Genomic DNA, 18,692 nt, shown 5'->3' with positions numbered 1-18,692 from the left:
ATCTAACTCTACCCTGTCTTTGACAATCCTAGTGTATACAATCTTCCTACGATAAAATCGTATTATTATCGTTATTATTGCCATCAAACATAGCCATCGTAAACGAGTGAAGACGTACATAAACATATCCTCGTTTACATCATTTCTCGAGATACGAATTGATTGCAGGAAGATAGAAGAGCACTGTCGGAACACGTTGATGTCTGTTGAGTGTAATCGAGATGCGCGGCATTGTTTTGGAAAGAGGCCTCAAGGAACGACGCGAACGGCTCGGTGCAAGCTTGACGTCAGGTTTCTTCGGACCGCGAATAGAACGATCTAATTCCGGACGGACTGGCTCTATATCGGGAGCTTTATTCATATTACAAACGAGGCGTTTATCGAGAAAAGATAGACGCGCGACATCGCCATAACTGTCCGTACGCCGGAAACCACCATGTTCTCCATAGCTCGTTGCATTTATTGCGTAAGAATACGCACTTCCTGGAAGATTTTTTCGCAATAAACACGCTGATTTACACGATTACCTAACACTTCTTCAGTTTTGAATTCTTTTCTTGTTAGTAAACAAAATATTCTTTGTGTTCTTCGCGTTGGTTGAGATGGAATTGATGTTATTGGATTTTAAAAAATTATTCTTTTGCAAGAAGAACACTCATTTAGAAGATAACTTAACACTTTTTCAGTTTTGAATTCTTTTCTTCAATAGTTGTTATGGAATTTTCAGATTATAATTTTACTATGAAAACATCAATTTAGAAGATTACTTAACCTCCTCGGTCTTGAATTATTTCTTTGAGTAATCAAAATATTTTTGTTGTCTGTTATATTAAATTAAAAAGGTGCATTATACACAAGAGGTTTAATAATTCTAATGTAAAATAATGTATTTCAGAATATAAATTAGAATTTAATTAATTTTTCTCTGATATTTATTTTAATATATATCTGTAGTGTCATTTTGCCAGATGTCATTACGAACAGACATCACTTGTGGGTTTACCATTTTATAAAAGAAACTATTCTCTATTAAAATAATAATCTTCAAATTTATAATTTATTTTACTTCAATAGAGTTGTGTTTGTAAACAGCTAATATTTTACAGTGCCTATTAAATTTGGAAAGGAAGAATGTGTCTATTATTCCAATAGCTGAGTAAATAACAAAAGTAATCTTTCCATGAACGAGGAAATTCTTTAGATATTTGTCTCAAATTTCAAAAATTTATTTTAATTGTATCCTACAGTAGAATGTATTTGTAGTTCATCTTTAAACGATAAATTCTTGTCAGATTCTTAAAAATTCCAAAATTTATTTTAATCGCAATTCCCCTATATACGGTGGCTATTTCGGAAAATCAAATATACGAGGGAAGAATTAACGGCTCGAATAGCTCGACTGCTGTCACAGCTGTTGTTTGTCAAGCGAGAGATCAGTGTCCCTTTTTCAAGAAATGAGAATGCAAACGTGTATTTTCGAGGAAAAGACAAATTTTCGGAATTGGGCTACTCGCAGTGTTACATAACGACTCGGTCCAACCCTCTGCACGGTTTTCTTCTCAAAATAACGACACGAACACAACTTAACACGTAACGCGAACTCAACGCGATCATAATTTGCAACTTTTTGCGATTCCAAAGCGCGGAGAACGTCTTTGGCACAGGTTCAAGTCACGTATTGCGGCGAACGTTACGTATGAATTTGATTTCCGTGGGGCTTGCAGAACAATGAAACCAGAGATGCTCTTTTTAAATTTAACGCGCCATTTGAACGAGATACCCACGGTTACATCTTTCCATTCATCTAAAATTCACGAAACGAACTAGTTCTATCCACAATCTAGAAAATTGTAAAAATCCAGGTGTTCTTTGTTAGAAAAATTTTTGAATAAAATAGAAATCGTGCAAGTATTGTTAATTTATAAATTTAAATGCAAATTTAACGCTGCATTCGAATAGGATCCCCATACTTATATTTTTCCATTCATCTAAAATCCACGAAGCAAACGAGGTGAATCCACAACCCTCAAAACTTCAAAAATTATGTGTACTTGGTCAGACAAATTTTTACCGAAAAGGAAATCGTGCAAATATTCAAATCAGAGCCAGTAAAAATTTGTGCCGACCGCTCTTTTTTCACGGATGGTCCTGAAAGATTGTTTGTGTTTTCGTTTTTAGACATGATGCGTTACATGTACGCCGTACACGAAAAAGGAATGCGGGTTCGTCCGCTGAAAAGGCGCGCATCCCCAAAAATAGACGCGAGTCGAGAGCTGGACATTTCGACCTACTACTCCCCACTCTATGGTGGAGCGGGCCACTCTCGCTTTTTTCGTAGCAGTTTCAAAATTCACAATGCCTACATATTACATAAAGTCTCGAAATTGACGTTTATCACCGCCGTTTCGGTATTTTTATCCCCTGGCGCGCACCAGACGCGAGGCTTCTGGCGGAGATGCTCCACTATTCCTGCGAAATACTCGATCTTCGCCAATCCTACAAAAACTCTTCGCGTACGCCTGTTAGCACTCGATAAATGAAAGGAGACTATTGAAATAATAGATGAGTTATAGTAACTTTGTGGACTGGTCGATTAGGTTAAATTCACTTTTTCAGTCTAGTAATAGTAATTCAAATCTTTTTTTACCGTAGGAGGGGTTGAAGGTTGTTTATCTTCAATTTATTAAGTGTGAAGTCGCATGTTTGCTTTTAGGAACGTTGCTATTGATAAGAGTAATTAAATTAAATTCACTTGGCATAAAATAGAATTTCAGTCTGGTCATTTCATTTTTCTTTAACCTGTAACTGTTCCAAAGTTGTTTACCCTTAATTTATTGAGTGTATCGTCTTGCTTGGGTATTTATAAATAATATTGATCGATCCATTCACAGCTAACTAGGAGATGTCTCGTAATTCAAATTGATTGCAATTACTGAAAGGATAAGTTTATAGCCTTTTGAGTCACGAATTATTGCAAAAGAAGAAGGTAAATATTCTTTTTAAAACAACAAATTTAATATCACTTTTTATTATCAAAATAGTAACCTAGATTACACATCTGTATTAAATCTTGGCGCCCAAGGCAAAACGTTTTAAATTTGCATGACAGTGTGTGGGTTAAGCAAAATTAGATAAGTTCTAAACGTTCAGTTTATATCTAATCACCAAACAAGAGGTTTAATTATCTCTAACTATACTAACACTGTCTACTACTGAAACAACGACTACTAATAGACTGTTATGTCAACTGTTTTTCTCTATGCTACCCATTCAAAATTCCTATTCTACCCTTAAGGTAAACAAGAATCCCACCCATCTCTCTCAAAAGACATACGCACTCTCCGTTAACAATCTAAAAGCCCTCAACAAGGAAGACCTTACGAATGACCAAGAGTTCCACCTAATTCACCTAGTTGCGACGGTTGCAAGGACATGACAGAGCATTTAAGAGACTCACCCTCTGGCGCAGTTCTCTCTCAGACTCCAGGTCATCCTGCAGCAGGCGGATTTTGTCCTGAAATGAGAGGCAAGAGAAGGATTAGAGCATATCACGGGACTCGGTTGCAGAGGGTCGGGTGCTTTACGTAATGGGCCGACGAAAATATCCAACAGCGGACTGTAGGTATTTCGGAAAGACGGACGGCCACAGAACGGGCTCGTCCTCGAGGGAACAGGAGTATCTTCGCCGCGCAGCGTCCGTTTTGGGGTCGTTTCCAACGGAACCTGAGCTCGTGTCCCCGTGGCTCTTAACGAGCATCCAGGGAACGTTCACCTCGAACCGACAGAAAAAGTACGATCTTACTTGAATGCACAGGCGAGTTTTCCTTGTTCGGGATCGATCGGGGTCGTTCGTCTACCTCGAGGGCGTTTCGCGAGCGCCACAAAGATGTCACTCCGGTTTGTTCAGGCACGATCTCAGGGCCGATATTCACGACTATTTTCGTACACGAGCAATCCGATAGCCACGGGACGGTAGCACTTTCGTTCCTCGTCAGGGTTGGCACTAATATCCCTTATGGTCACTGAACTTTCTCGCGTCTCACTGTCCCCCACTGCGAAATCGGTCACTGCTCCTTTGCACCAGCTTCGATCACTCTTTTAGGAGTTTCCTCGTCGCCTCGAAATGAATCGACCTAGAGAGGATCTCGAAGAGTCGCCTGCAGGTTGCGTCATCGGGCCCTCGTCGAACAGGTTCCGTCGAACATCTTGGACTCTCTCCATTGGACGTATTGGATTTCACAGGACGTATTCTTCTGGGCGAACATATACGGTCACGTGCTGGATTTCCTTCTGGTGGACGCCCAGAGGGTTTCTTAAATCTTCCTCTATGATCCCAACGAGCATCTTAAATTCTCTTTAGATTCTAGAGCCTCGTGGAACGTTCTAGACTCAGCACAGTGCTCAAGTCTGGCGAGACTACATTGAACATATCTGAACAGGTCTCGATGTTCTCTCAATTCATTCGAACACTCTATTTCACCAATGTTAGCTTTCATTTACCTTCGCCCTTTGCGAACTCCTGTTCCCTTTCTCTACTTTTTCAATTTAATAACCGAATGAACACGGTTTTTGAGAAATCGTTACGTTAAATCTTGAGAGCTTGAATATTTTTAGGCACTGTAAGGCTTCGTTACTCCGTCTACACCAGACCGTTACGATTAAAAACAAAAGCAATGGGGGATGAGTCTAAAGTGAAGGCTGTCCAGGACTATGTTAGCCCTTTGCACTGGAGGTCTTTTTCTCTGGTATCTACAAGCAGCTCGAGATGCTTTCTTAGCATTCTATTACCACGTATACTAAACTTAGATTCATAATCGCAAACTAATTTGAGATCTGAGAATCAGGTCGTCTTTGCTTCACCGACAATCCTTTTGACACTTCGATTTCCAAAGAAACGAAACTTAAAGAAACATTATTGCTAGTAGATTTGCTGCGTGAAACCTAGTGGTGACCGAGAGTCACCTTTCGAGTGCAAAGGGTTAGAAACGAGAAATCGATTGAAATAAATGTATGTACGATACCAGTGTGATGCAGATGATAACGAAGCGATACCTGTCCCGGTTTGCAATCGAATTTGATGGAAAAAGGGCTACCTGTGCCCCGTTCTTTGGTAACCTACCTCCAGTCTGGTGAGAGCGCTGAGGTCGGCGCTGTATTCGATGCTGACATCGGCAGTACCACCGCCGGTGGAGCGGTACGTGTATTTGGAAGCTTTAGCGATCGCTGAAGACATCCTGTCCGCTTGGATTCACTCGCTCTCTCGACGATTCCTCGATTCCCTCGGCCGAGATTCGTTTACTCCTCGGGTTGTTCGCTAACCTTCGTGTGTTTCGCCTCGATGCACTGGCTGGTGCTAAGTTGCGTCGTATTGATTTAAATCGTCGTAGTCAGCTACCACTTCCTACTCCACCTTCTTCTTCTTCTTCCGTCTCTTCTTCGGGGGTTTCGGAGCCGACCAGCGCCCTACTCGTAGTGCGCGACCCGTCGTCGTTCGTATGGCGCGCCGGCGGCTCCATGGCATCGTCAAAATGACGGTTGGGCGCGTGCGCGTTAGATCGTCAACCCCCACCAGGAACACGCGGCGACGGACTCGTCATCGCCGTTGTTCCACGTCCTCGTCGACCGAGGGGAACCACCAGCCGACGACCACCGCCGCTCCACGGACGCCCACGTTTCCTCAAAGCACCTGCCAACGGGATGCTTCGTTAGCGAACGAGTTGTTAACTGATGAATTATATTTTCTATATTATTATATTCTATAGATTGTTACTGTTAGACCGCGGATGTTTAGGGAAATTCATATTATTGCAGATACAGATAATAAAGAGTTAAGATTTGAATGGAAGTATGTGTTGTTTTGCAAAGGTGTTGTGTATTTTATTGGTGGTGTTTTAGATATTTTTGCATTTGTCATCCTCATATGTTTAACTATATGTTCACTTGATAGGAGTGAATGAATATCAACAGTCTAATTATTATTACATTTTAATATGAGAATTACTGCTTCTTCAATGTTTTGATATTCAATTTTAATTAATACTTTATTGCATCTGAATATTGCCTTTTCATCAAAATACCTTCACAATATTACTATTAGAATAACAGTACCTTGATCACAAATTATTTCAATACATGCATTCATGTGAAGAATGATATGAAGCAGAAGAAAAATATGAATCCAAACTATACACGTATATAAAAGATTGAAATTGCAATTATAACAAATGAAAATAACTTTCTTCAATCCTGAAAAAGATCAGCCTAAACTTCATCAGTCTAACCAACAATCTTTAGACTCTAAAGCTTTCATCGCGTGAAACATGAAAGACGAAGCTTGCTCACCACTCAACAGGTGTACCTGTGCCAATCAGAAACCGATTCACGATCGAAATTGTCCGAGGAGACAATTAGAATTAGAATTAGCCCTGGCGTCCCACGCTTTCCGACGTGGAATTATTCGCCCAACATTCAGCCGTGCAACTGCGTCGCTCCTCGTACCGATTTAGATATACCGTACTTGAAAAGCTGCAGGGTCATCACTTCGCATAGATCGGCCATCGATGAGAGAAGTCGTTGACTCATTCAAGTACCGATAGTACCCGTAGGTGTCAAAGTATAACAATCGCGCATTGTCATCCGAGTGTCATATCGGAGCCAAAATCGTTTTAGAATCGCGACTATTTTTGCCCGTGTACACTCATCGTGCGTGAGGTACACGGGAACATAATCTATAATTACACGGGGCGATGGCTAATTTCACGTCGACACCTTAGAAAAAGGGATGCATTTGACGTATTTATTAATCCTTTTACCGCGGAACGTTTTTTGCTGGAACTTCTAAGAGGCGTAGAGGTGTGAATTTTAAAAAAATATCAGTTTATAGGGAATTATAAGATGAAACTTTTTTATATTTATAGTATATTCATAGGATGTTTAGTTTCAAAAATAAAATTTAAAAATTTAAGTAACTTAAAAGAATAATACTTTAATTATAAATAATTACTTCAATGTATCATATAGATACATTCTAAATATCAACATAATGTGTTTCAGGATAAATGGACTTCCGAAATCGATTATCCTGGAAACGCAGACTCTAAAAAACAAATCTTATCCCACATTTCTGGATTATTTTTGGATTGAGAGTCACATTCTTTTCGATTGCTTCACGAATCATAGGACACCGTATATTCTGTGCGCGTCTAACATTGTCATGCTGGTATAATCTAACATTGGGTATTTTATTATTTTATGCAAACGCAACGATTGATTTTTGATTAAAGAACTGCCTCTATTTAATTGATTTAAAGAACTGCCTCTATTTAATTGATTTAAAGAACTGCCTCTATTTAATTGATTTAATTAACTACCTTTTATTTAGTAAATATTAGATTAGGGTTATTCATACAGAAGAAAGTGATCGAGGAAGATTATTGATTATTATGAAAGTTTTATAGTTATGCTTAAAACTATATTTTCTTCTCATTTCCATAAAATTTCTTAAATCTCCAAATTAAGAAATTTCATGTGTTTTACATTTCGTTGAACAGTTGGAGCCATTTGTTCACGAGAATGTACGTGTCACAATCTGCACACAAATTTTTTTATTAATAAATCTGTTATTTCTCATCCACTTAGTACGCATCCATTGAAAAATAACTTCTGTGCTCTTCAAAAGAAAGTCTGGTCCTGATGTGTATCTTGCATATGACGAAATTCTTTGACATACATACGACCACGCGTTGAGGTTGACCAACGACTCAACAGGTGAGGAGAATTCCTTTTGAAAAATTGCTGTCTACCGATCCGATTCCTGGAATACACCGCGAATTCACGATAATCTCGCAGCTGCGACGAAATATCCACCGGCTTTTCGGTATTTACGCTCGACATCGTTGTTGACGATTCGACGATGGTTAACGAGAATGCTGGGCGTGTTTCCATCGGCACGGCGTTGGTATTGCGGTCTCGAAGCACCGTCTCGTTCCATGCTTTCCAAATTTATTCAACATTCTGTTACGCGTACAATAATCCCCAAGTCTGGGGCATCTTCCTTTGTGGAAGGAATCGTTCGCGAACTTCAAATGCCGATGGTCTCGTGGCAAACATTATTGCTATTAATACGAGTCCATCTTTTATTCGTGACATTTTATTTATAACAATTTATTTATGACTAACGATTAAAAATAAGATGCCACGATCTATCGACTGTAGAACAGAATTTATTTCTGGCTATTTATTACGTTGTTAATACGTTTAATACGTTGTTGTGTGCTATTCATCGTCTGGCAGTTAATCATCTCTGTTCTGAATAATTTCTGCTATAGATGCTGTTATTGTTCGATGGTGTGTTATTTCAAACAAGATCATTCCAATGAAAGTAATTTAGTTTTCTAAAACATCTCATTTCTTCTGCATATTGTCTCTATTACAGTTCCGACATTCGGGGTTCGTTTACTCTTACTACTTGCCGCGTCTGAAACAGGAGCCTCTCATTCTACTAGCATACCATACCACTCCCACCACCGTGAATTCCTCCCGTATTTATATCCTATAATCCATTTTTATTTACCTGAAATGGCAAGACGCCGCGAAATGTCTCCAATTCGAAATTCTTTGCATCCAATGCTTACTTTAAATATCTATACACCGCTTCTTTTTTCTTTAATTTAAATTGTAGATGATCGGCACAAGGTTTGTTGTTCGCAGCACAAACTGCGGATGTTCATGCAAATTCATATTTTTACATACACAAATGAAGAACAGAAATTCAATTATAGAATCAATCTTAGAAATTAAATGATAAAAATTATAAAAATTTCATTCAATTATAGAAAGTAAACTATATTTTGTCTTCTAAATGTTCTAACATATATTGCATTTTTCATATTTTATACATCTATTTGTACACATCCCAGTACATTTTTCTACATTTCGACTTGCCATAAATCCCTAATCACCCGCAATCTAATTATTACTACACATTGCTCCAAAAAGTTCTGCATACAGAAGACATACAATCAGTCCCATAAGTATTCGTACTCTTTATATCTAACGAAGACGCTTGTTTAAATTAAATGACAGGTTTGGTGTTTCCAAAAAATTTATTCATGTATATACTTGTAATAAAAAATTTATTTGGAATCGTCGAGTCTATCATTTAATTTCGACAAATTTCTTCAACATATTGGGAACGAATACTTATAGGACTGACTTTAGATGGAAGCATTTAAGCAAGTACACAAGACCATTTCCCAACTTGGTTTCTCATTTGCTCTCTTCAGATAGGTGTAAAGGGAGCAACGGGTGGGTACCATTTTCCATCGAAACTTCCAGTTTTCACAAAATTTCCACGACCACCCACCCCGCCCCACTCCCGTCGAGTGTCTATAAAAGGTCGCCAGGCGATGGCGGGCAAAGATGCTCGCTCGGCCTAGCTCGGGAGCTCACCAAGTAATTTGAGATTGACCCCTTCTCTTCGGCGTCCTCCTCATCACCTTGCTCCCACTCTTCCGTCACCGCACGTGGCTCCCTCTGGTGAAGAAATTCCAGGCATCGGAAAGCACGTCGGAAGACCTCAGACCAGAATAACTGCCTCTTTCTCTCTTTTTCGAACCGTGGCGGCTCTTCGCCGCCCCTCTGGCTCTCCTTTGGAGAGTTTCGAAGCCCAGCGGGGTGTACACCTATGCGGACTCGTGCAGAAACTTCCTCGTATCCGCGTTTCCAATTCGCGCCGGCACGTTTCGCCGGATATTTGGCTACGACCCGAGATATCCCACCAACTGGCCCGTGCCGTTTATTCTGTTTACAGGGGAGGAACCGGAAAAAGGAGCAGAAAGGGTTGCTGGTACTCGATGGAACGTCTTTTCGTTAAGATGGCATTTCTTGTTGTTATTGTGGGATTTAATTTGCAGAAAGGGTTTGGTGGTGCTCGAAGGAACGTCTTTTCTTTGAAGATGGCATTTGTTTTTGTTATTGTGGGATTTATTTTGCAAAGACCTATAAAATGGACATATTGTACAATAATATAAACAAAATTCTGAAAATTTATGTTCTAATATTTGCAAAGTAATATAGATTCCTATATAGGTTTAATTTTTGTAGGTACGTTTGAAATGATTGTATTTTGATAATAAAGATTTATTGTGATAATAAAAGGAGAAACTCGAAATGCTTCAAGCATGTTAACATGAGTGGACTACCATTTAAATATAGACATTAATCGAGTGCCTGAATGGACAATAATAATTTTCTCCTATGGGTTGAACAATTTCATTGAAAAACAAATTCCTGAAGGCCATTCTGGGAAACCCTATTTTAAATAGTTCTTTTGAAAGGTTTTGTTCCAATTTTTACCACCAATGTTCCCTTATTCTTTATTTCTAGAAACAGATTCTTTAAAGTATATGCAGACACAAATTTCTAAAGCCCTTTCTAGCCTAGGATCCTTTATGACCTTTCAAATAGATCCTTAAAATAATAACGCTTTGCCTCTATTTTTCATCACTAGTGTGCTTATCTTCTTTATTTCCCCAAAAGGACCCTGTAAAGAATACAAGTTTGCCAAATTTCCCTCGCGGTTAGGTTTCCCCAAGAGCAAGTAGTCGCACAGAGGCCAAGCTTGATCCGTATCGCGACAGGATAATTATTGTAGCGTTAATTAACATCGTTTCGCGAGTGAACCGCGATAGAGGCAACAACGTATTAATCACGGCGAACTTTCCAGGCTTGCGCCAAGAAAAATGATAATGACTCGATTCAGTCTGACATACATTACGCGCTGATAGGATCTAAAGATGCTTCAGTTCTACGAATAATTTTCTGAAACTTGACTTGGAGGCTATTAAACCGCACGTCGTCTTGACTGGGACAAATTTATTAAAGTGCGTTGACTTGGAGCACGCGGCTCTGACCGATTGAGTTGTTCCGTTTACGCCAGGACCAACTTCCGGTCGAGGAGGAGACGTTTAATTGGACGGGGTCGAGAATTTGTACTTTATCTCTTTGAGGCGCGCAAGTAAAAAAAGTATTGTTACTTATTGAGTTTCAAAATTAGTATAAAGCATCGGAAACCACGTTTCTTTTTTACGATATACGATGGATCAGAATACACGAAATTATAAAATATAACGTCTCATACTTTATCAGAGGTATCATTAAAAATATGAAAAATTAATCTCCTTGAAAAGAAATCTTCTGGCCTCAATAAAAAGTAGTAATACATTTAGGTTCACTTGAACTGTATTCTTTACTAAACGTCAGATTTGTTGGAGTGTATCGATCATAAATGATTTCCTCGTTGCAATTCGGTGGGACGAGTGTCTCGCGCCTCTCGAGTTCACATAAAAAAAACCTACAATGATCTCCGGAGTCGGTGGGTAAGGACACTGTCCCAATTTTCTAAATATATCCCCCTTCTGACACTCTCCCATTCGACTGAATTCTCTCAGGTATCCGCGTATCGAAAGATCTTGACTTCTCGATCAGGAGTTTAATGTTTGTAAACAGCGCCGCTGTATCGGTCAGCTCGGGTAAACTTGAACCTCCGACTTCGATATCCCGCTGTCGATATTTTTGGAGGCGGTAAGCCGCCATTTTCGTCCCGTCCATTATTATCGCAATGGCTATAGTCGAATCGAACACATGTTTGATGTTTAATTTTAATACGGAGCATTATTATTTATCAGAGATTCGTCGAGACATTTATTTTTAATTAATGATGATTCAGGCAAAATTTAGAACTCGTATTTACTTGTTTGAAGGTAAAGTTAAAGTATGAATCATAAGATTAGAGTTTAAGTTTAGTTTTTGGTAGTATATGTTCTTGGTCCCGAGGAAAACAGAAAATCAAAAGAAACTAACGTATCTTATAAATGTGATTTTTGAAATTAATTGAAAGTATAATAATTATACTTTGATCTGTATATTTAATTTCTGTATGTATAATGTCCTCTTAAATTGACTGTAGAATATTAAAAGTATTATGACTGAATTTATAGAATACTTTGAACATAGAAATTTTTTTGTAGAAGGAGCTTAAAACTTATTATCCGGGTATAATGCGTTTGTCAACATAACTCATAATTTATCATTATTGTTCAGTTAATAGAGGTGCAGAACATTTTAATAATGCAATCTCGATTCCAAAATACAAGACACTACATTTTTCAGAGATCACAGCTTCTTAAAAATGGACCTGCATACATTCTGTCAAGTGACTTAATTCTTCTGAATTCTTCTTCACTCACTTTCCACGAATGTAGTGTACTAAGGTGTTTGAGAAATGAATACTTTACCAGACATTTTAAATTTGTTGTATCATTAGCGTTCACTTATTAGCACGAAAGACCTAAAGGAATGACAGTAAATCGTAATGAAAAATGGGACGATACACTTGAGAAAATATTGATGGTCATGGCGTGGTGAAACGTTTAAATATCCCATTGAGCAGAAACATGTGCTCCATTTGAAATATGTCGCCAAGTATACATTCTTCGCACATCATCTCATCGTCATTCCTTCTACCTTCGATAAACCAGCACCCAGGTCATTCCTCTCGAGTGACTTACCTTATAGAATAGAAACTATAAGTGTATTTCTAAGTAGAAGGTTGGCTACATCGTCTTCTATATGGACCACATTTCCTTTTACATGGATCTACATTTTCCTAAGGCAAATTGATTACTAGGAACCGTTTGATGTTAATTTTGGAGTATGTAAGATGGATGAAAGGAAAATTAGTGAATTGGACAGGAGAAAGCCAGACAGGTTGATAGAACTTTGCTTAAATGTAAATTGGAATACCAGTGGATTCTACTGAAGAAGCTAAAGGATTTCTAAATGTTGTCAAATGTTAGGAAATATTTCTAGAGACAAATAAATGTTTAGGAATCCTGTTACAAAAAATTATGTTTAAGACCTCAATCATCCAAATCAATCAAACAGTTCTCAAAAGAATTAACCTCTAAAGACTTATATAGGCCACCCTATATACCAATGTATTCTATTTCAATATTTAACTGATAACCTATCTGTCAACAAAGAGTACCTACTTAAAATCTTTTCGAATATAAATTCTAACGTAATTTCGTGAATATTCTCACTTTTATTAACGAGTGTACAGAAATGTTTCAAATGAAGTTCACGAAATATAGATTCGTTTATACCCATTGCTATTCTATAATTACGCCAGTCGATCGAGTCAGGAAAATGGCAACAGGTGGATCCTAGAACGGTAGCTAGAAATCTGTTACTAATGATCAGGCAGCTGAATTCGTAGTTGAGTTTTGAATTACCCATCGGTCGATTTATTTAAGGAACGGATCGGTTTCGTGCGTTTCGATCGCAATTAATGCCTAGATTATAAGGTACAGACTCGTAGAATTTAGGACGTCGGCGATCATTAATTTGCACCGTATCGAGCACAATAGCATCTCTGACAATACCTTGGCGAGCATAAACAATAGGATTTAGCCTGATTTGAACGGTATTATTCAGGATTGCATAGAACATAAACATTAGGATGATTCCTATTTTACTGATTCTTTTTAATCTATGTTACGCACCCCGTAAATACCTTGTAAATATGTAAACAAAATTCCTGTAAAATTTAAACTCTTAATTTTTATATTAACACATTCTATTATACAATAGATGCAGTCGTGATCACTTAATCCGTGTACAAGCCGCCAGAGCCGAATTTTGTAAGCTTACACGAAGTCGAGAAATATGAAACACGAAACGTTAGCCAATATCGTTTCGTTTAATTTACTGTCGTTCTATTTTCTGATCGGTTATTTTAGATATGAGTTCTACTTCGAACAAGCAGCTTCGTTCTTAAGAGAAACGAGAATGATTCATTTTATTCTTCAAATTAAATAGTAATCTTCTCCTGCTATAGTCAGTTTGTTAGTTTGTCATTCACAGCTAACGATACTTATGTATAATGTTAAATAATTATATAAAAGTGACTCAGTTCTTCTGAATTCTTCTTTGCTCTATTATTTTTCTTAAACTATCTATCACCTTGAATTCTTTGTATGGGATTATTAATTAAAACCTAACAGATGTAGTATATTTTTACATATAATCTCATTTCAGGAATAAATTGTCGACAAGGAAACTTCTCTAAAGCAAACTTCTTCTTGGTTTGTTGTTAAGATATTGAAGGAATTTTTGGATTCTCTTCTACACATTTTATTCTACAGATTTTGTAGGAAACATTTGTGTAAGATGACTCAGGACACAAGAAATTCGAACTTTGGCAGCGACTATGCTTTGACTCTGAGTAACAATAAGAATAAAGAAGTTAACCTGAAAATATGGAACGCTCAATGGATAACTAATACATACGTGATGGTACATCGGCTTCGCGACAGGGTAACGTTGACTCATCGTCTGAAATCGTCACGAAAAACTGTGGCCAAAGCTTTTCGGTATTACCCAGAGAAACTGAAGATGACTAACCCGCTCTATTCCTGTCCGAACGATATACACTTGTATCCAATGGGAAAGTGGGCTAAAACGTATGAAATATCAATCCCTCCTCGGTCACGCGTTAAACTCTCCGCGACGCTTTCCTGCTTTCAGTTTCGTACGTTCGCTATCGATCATCTTACGTTTCAATTGATCAAATTTGGAATTTTAACCGTGTACATTATATCATACTAACGCAGTGATAAAACGTTGAGGATGATCTAAGTATCAAGAGGCTGCATTGAATGATTAGGGTGTAGTTAGCATTAATTCAAAGCTTGGAGCAGCTTCTTGGAATCAAAGGGTTAATTTCCAAAATGGGAGATGAATGAAATCCAAATAGAAGAAGGTCGAGCCGAACGGGTTAAGGTCCCCTTTAATTCTAGCTGTTTGCCTTATAAGGCCTCTATTCTCAAACTTCTATTTACCAATAAATCCTAAAACAGCCACATCAAATTATCCAACCCTTTCGCCACCCCAATAATCAATCTACAAAACCAAATATCCACCCGCTCCCAACAATCGAACGTAATTTTTCTCATTTAATCAGATTGCATCGTTAGAAGCGTCGCGACGGCCAAGGGCCATCGTCCCAAGTGGATTAAACATGAAATAGGAACTGATCTCGTTGCGTAGCGTCGAGCCTCGGCTCTCGTAGCACGGAGTGTCGCTCGCCGATATTTTTATTGCCCGTACGCCGTGTATTTATACGTCGGTGCTTCTATATCGGGAACGAAAATATTTCTAGGTGGATCCGTGGAGACTGAACCGACCCAGCGACGAACAACGCCGACGCCGACGCCGCGCGATGCCTTCCGCGATTTCGACGACCTGATTGAGATTAATCGGCGACACCGACCGCGCGGCCACGGTTCATTTTCACTGCCACCAGGAGATTTGACGCGATTTGTCACAGAACTTGCTCGATACTATCTCCCGTTTCAACGGTAAGCGAGGGATTTAGGATGGACGTTGAGGGATCACCGACACGAGAAAACCTTAATACAGATGGATCGCCACCGAGGATATTTATCCATCAGTTTTGGGATCATGGTGTTGAGAGGAAAATGTTCTATGGGGAGGCAAAAATCACGAAGGGAAATGTAAATAGGCGTTAAGGTCTCGTAGATCTCTATAGATCGTTTCAGGATCGAGCTTCAGAGCTTTCGGTGGTTTTCTGGTGGCGTCATCTGTGTAAAGAGGTCTGAAGTCGAAGCAGGGAAAGTTAGAGGATAGGCTCTGTGGATAAATCTGCAGCAAGTTACTTTGAAGGTAAGAGATACCGACGAGGGTGAAGTGGAAAAGAGTCTTGTGTGGGTGGAAAAGTTGGAATAATACAGGAAAAATAGGATAAGGGGCAGTGTTATATCAGAGTAATGGAAAATTAATGAAAGCTTAGTAAAGTAATTTATTTTTAACAATTTTTCAATTTAATAGCTATTTCAGTAAACTGTTAAATGTTAAGTTTATTTAATTATATATATATATATATAAATTATTACTTTTATTTAACAAATTACACTAGTAAGAATTTAGAATGTACGATGAGAAGAAGTTTAACGTTTAAAGAGTGACAGTTTACTTGAATAGCTATTACATTGAATAGTTGTTGAGAATGAATTGCCTCGCGGAGCTTTAATTAGTCTCTTGTTACCTGAGATAATGCTAGTCATTTTAGAAACCAGATGCAAGATACACGAAATATTTATAGAGAGTTTACTTTTTCTTTAAACTATAATAACTCGAGTCTATAATGAGATTATAAAGCCTTCATACACGTATAAAAATGTACAAAGTTGATAACAATGCTGTACATTCATAACACTTAATTTATACAAATTGCATGAAATTACAATGAAAGTTTAAAGTTTCGAGACTGATTTACCGACCCTGATGAAAGTCGATAGTTCGGTAGCGCACTCTGTATTCAGAAAGAACGACTGTAAACACCGCGTCCAACTGAATAAGCCAAATTGATAAAGGTAATTACGAAAAAATTACTTTGATTGTTAGAAATTTCAAATGGTTATTCCAATGATTCTTGAAGAAATAAATTATCATGCATCACTCTGTGCCAACCGAAGCATATTTATCTATTATTACTTTATTATTTATCTATGGAAACGTTTCGAATTACAGTACAAAACAGTATCTTGCCTAGCCTTTAAATAATTCAGCCTGACGTAATAAAATGTACACTGATCACGACTCCAAGGAGGAAAGGGTTCCATTAGATGAAGTGCTACAGGGTTGCACACCCTTTGCTCTTTTTGGTGTCTTCCTCGCCACGTGACGTAGTCAGGGGAAGTACTGTCAAGGGTGGCCCAGTGCGCGAAATGCGGGTTAATGGGCCACGGGTGTCGCGACCTCGAGCGTCTACATCGCATTGGAATTACCCGCTCGACCCCCCCCCCCCTGCTCGTCATCGTAAGTTATCATTCTAATAATTATTTATCTTAAAGATTGTTCGTTGCTCGAATGTTAAGGATAGCTAGTAAACTGAATGTCCACTAGGAGTCATACGACTAATAGTCTTGACTTACGACTACTAACAACTAACAACTAATGACTAGTCTTCAAGACACTTTTTCCAATTGAATGCAAAAATATTACACATGATACTAAATTAAATAATGCACGAAACAATTATAATATCATTTATGTACACAAAAGTTTGAAAACTTTTTTGTCATTAGACTGATCGTGGTAGGTTTAGCGTTAATATCACGCGTTATTTGTGTATATATTTTGCAATTAAACGTTTTCGAGTTCAAACTATTAAAAAATACTGTACATATCTGACTTTTAATTCTCGGCAGAGTATCCCACGGAAATAAACGATTCTTTGGCGAACGAGCAATTCGATTTTACGCCGAGGAACACTCGAACTCCATCGTAATTAGCTTTCAGTTCGAAACAGCAACCGCCCCCACGTTCTTACCTCCGTGGAAAGGAAATGTCCGCCGTCTCGAAGTAAAACAATTCGGGTCGCTTTAATTCGCTCGCTCCCGCTGACTTCCGGAGGGGGTTGCTCCTAGAGACAATGGCCGTTTCGTCGTCTTTATTTCGCCTTATCCCGGACCGTTCTCTTTATCCTTCCAACCGAACGTACCGCGAGCGAGCCCCCATTCGTGGCTGTACTCCCATCGATTCCACGGGAGGAGTTTCCGTTTTCGCGGAGTTCCGCGGGTGCTCTCCACAAAGGGACCGTCCGGAGAATCCAGTCGCCAGAAACGGTACCCGTGGCAACACTGGCCTCATTTCCTGGACAAAGACGGCAGTTTTGCCAGTAGTTTGTCCCCGCCTCCTGGATTCCACCGCGGCATCCTCCGGAGAATTCTGAGACCGCCGTATCCGATGCTCGCGTCACGAATATTACACGCTTCCACGAGCGGGACATAGCCGACGTTCGTCCGGGAGTAGGTTAAAGGGGTAGAGTAGGTGATTTCGGGACTTATTTGAACGTTTTTGGTAAAATAGCTCGCTATGACTTCATTTTACATTTTTATGGGGTTACATTCGTTTCCTTTCGGCATCACGCAAGTTTTAAATGCGGCGCGATGTTGATTCCCGCCGATTGCGAAATGTTTGATTGTACTTTCGGTCATGTAGGGGGAGCGGACAGCGTTCTCTAAGTCTTGTATTTTCTTTCCTTCGGCGTATTTTATTTTGTATCTATTGAATCCTGTATTTTTTTCCTTTTGTTATAACATGCGTGTTATATGTATTATTAATTTGCAGACAAAGAATATGTTTTTCCTTTTTGTATATTACTTTATGTTTGAGTATTTAATAAGTGTGTATTCCAAACATAACCTTATCAACAATTTTATCTGTTTTGGTAACGGGTTTCAATTATAGCCGGATCATCTGGTTTCAAAGGAGTTACAAGTAGATTGCGGATTTTATGCATTTATGATGTATAGTGTACATAATGTACATAATGTATGTTGACATGGAACAGCACAGGGTTAATATAATAATATTGTTTTTTCGTTTTGCATAAGTGTACGTAACTTTTGATTTTATTTAGCACGTATGTATTACATTAGCTTGTGTCATAAATGCATACAGTTTTTAGTTAGAAGTTTCTTTCAAAGAAAATATGTATTCGTACGTCTTTATCATCGAACGTAACTAATTGGAAGAGATACCAAACAATTCGCCATTCACACACACACACACACACACACACACACACACACACACACACACAC

General features: G+C 38.5%; 1 protein-coding gene and 1 long non-coding RNA gene across 3 annotated transcripts in view; both read right to left on the bottom strand.

The window, feature by feature from the left end:
• LOC128890147 (paramyosin, long form-like) overlaps positions 1-5,506 on the bottom strand; it is a 28,028-nt gene extending 22,522 nt beyond the window's left edge. For both annotated transcript variants that reach the window (XR_008460564.1, XM_054148385.1), the window contains exons 1-2: positions 5,120-5,506; positions 3,458-3,514 (exon numbers count right to left, since the gene is read on the bottom strand). Coding sequence is in view for 1 of the 2 variants with exons in the window: in XM_054148385.1 (XP_054004360.1) it covers positions 3,458-3,514; positions 5,120-5,233 (171 nt within the window). In the remaining variant the exon portion in view is untranslated. The remainder of the gene's footprint in view (positions 1-3,457; positions 3,515-5,119) is intronic.
• Positions 3,584-4,083, bottom strand: LOC128890199 (uncharacterized). Its single transcript, XR_008460584.1, has 2 exons — positions 3,858-4,083; positions 3,584-3,772 (listed from the first exon to the last, which is right to left on the bottom strand). It is a non-coding gene; the product is annotated as an uncharacterized LOC128890199 (long non-coding RNA).
• Positions 5,507-18,692: the final 13,186 nt, after the last annotated feature.

This window comes from Hylaeus anthracinus, unplaced genomic scaffold, assembly GCF_026225885.1.
Source record: "Hylaeus anthracinus isolate JK02 unplaced genomic scaffold, UHH_iyHylAnth1.0_haploid 12000, whole genome shotgun sequence".
Taxonomy (NCBI): domain Eukaryota; kingdom Metazoa; phylum Arthropoda; class Insecta; order Hymenoptera; family Colletidae; genus Hylaeus; species Hylaeus anthracinus.
The sequence above is the reverse complement of the archived record's forward strand: the minus strand, read 5'-3'. Positions and strand labels throughout refer to the sequence as shown.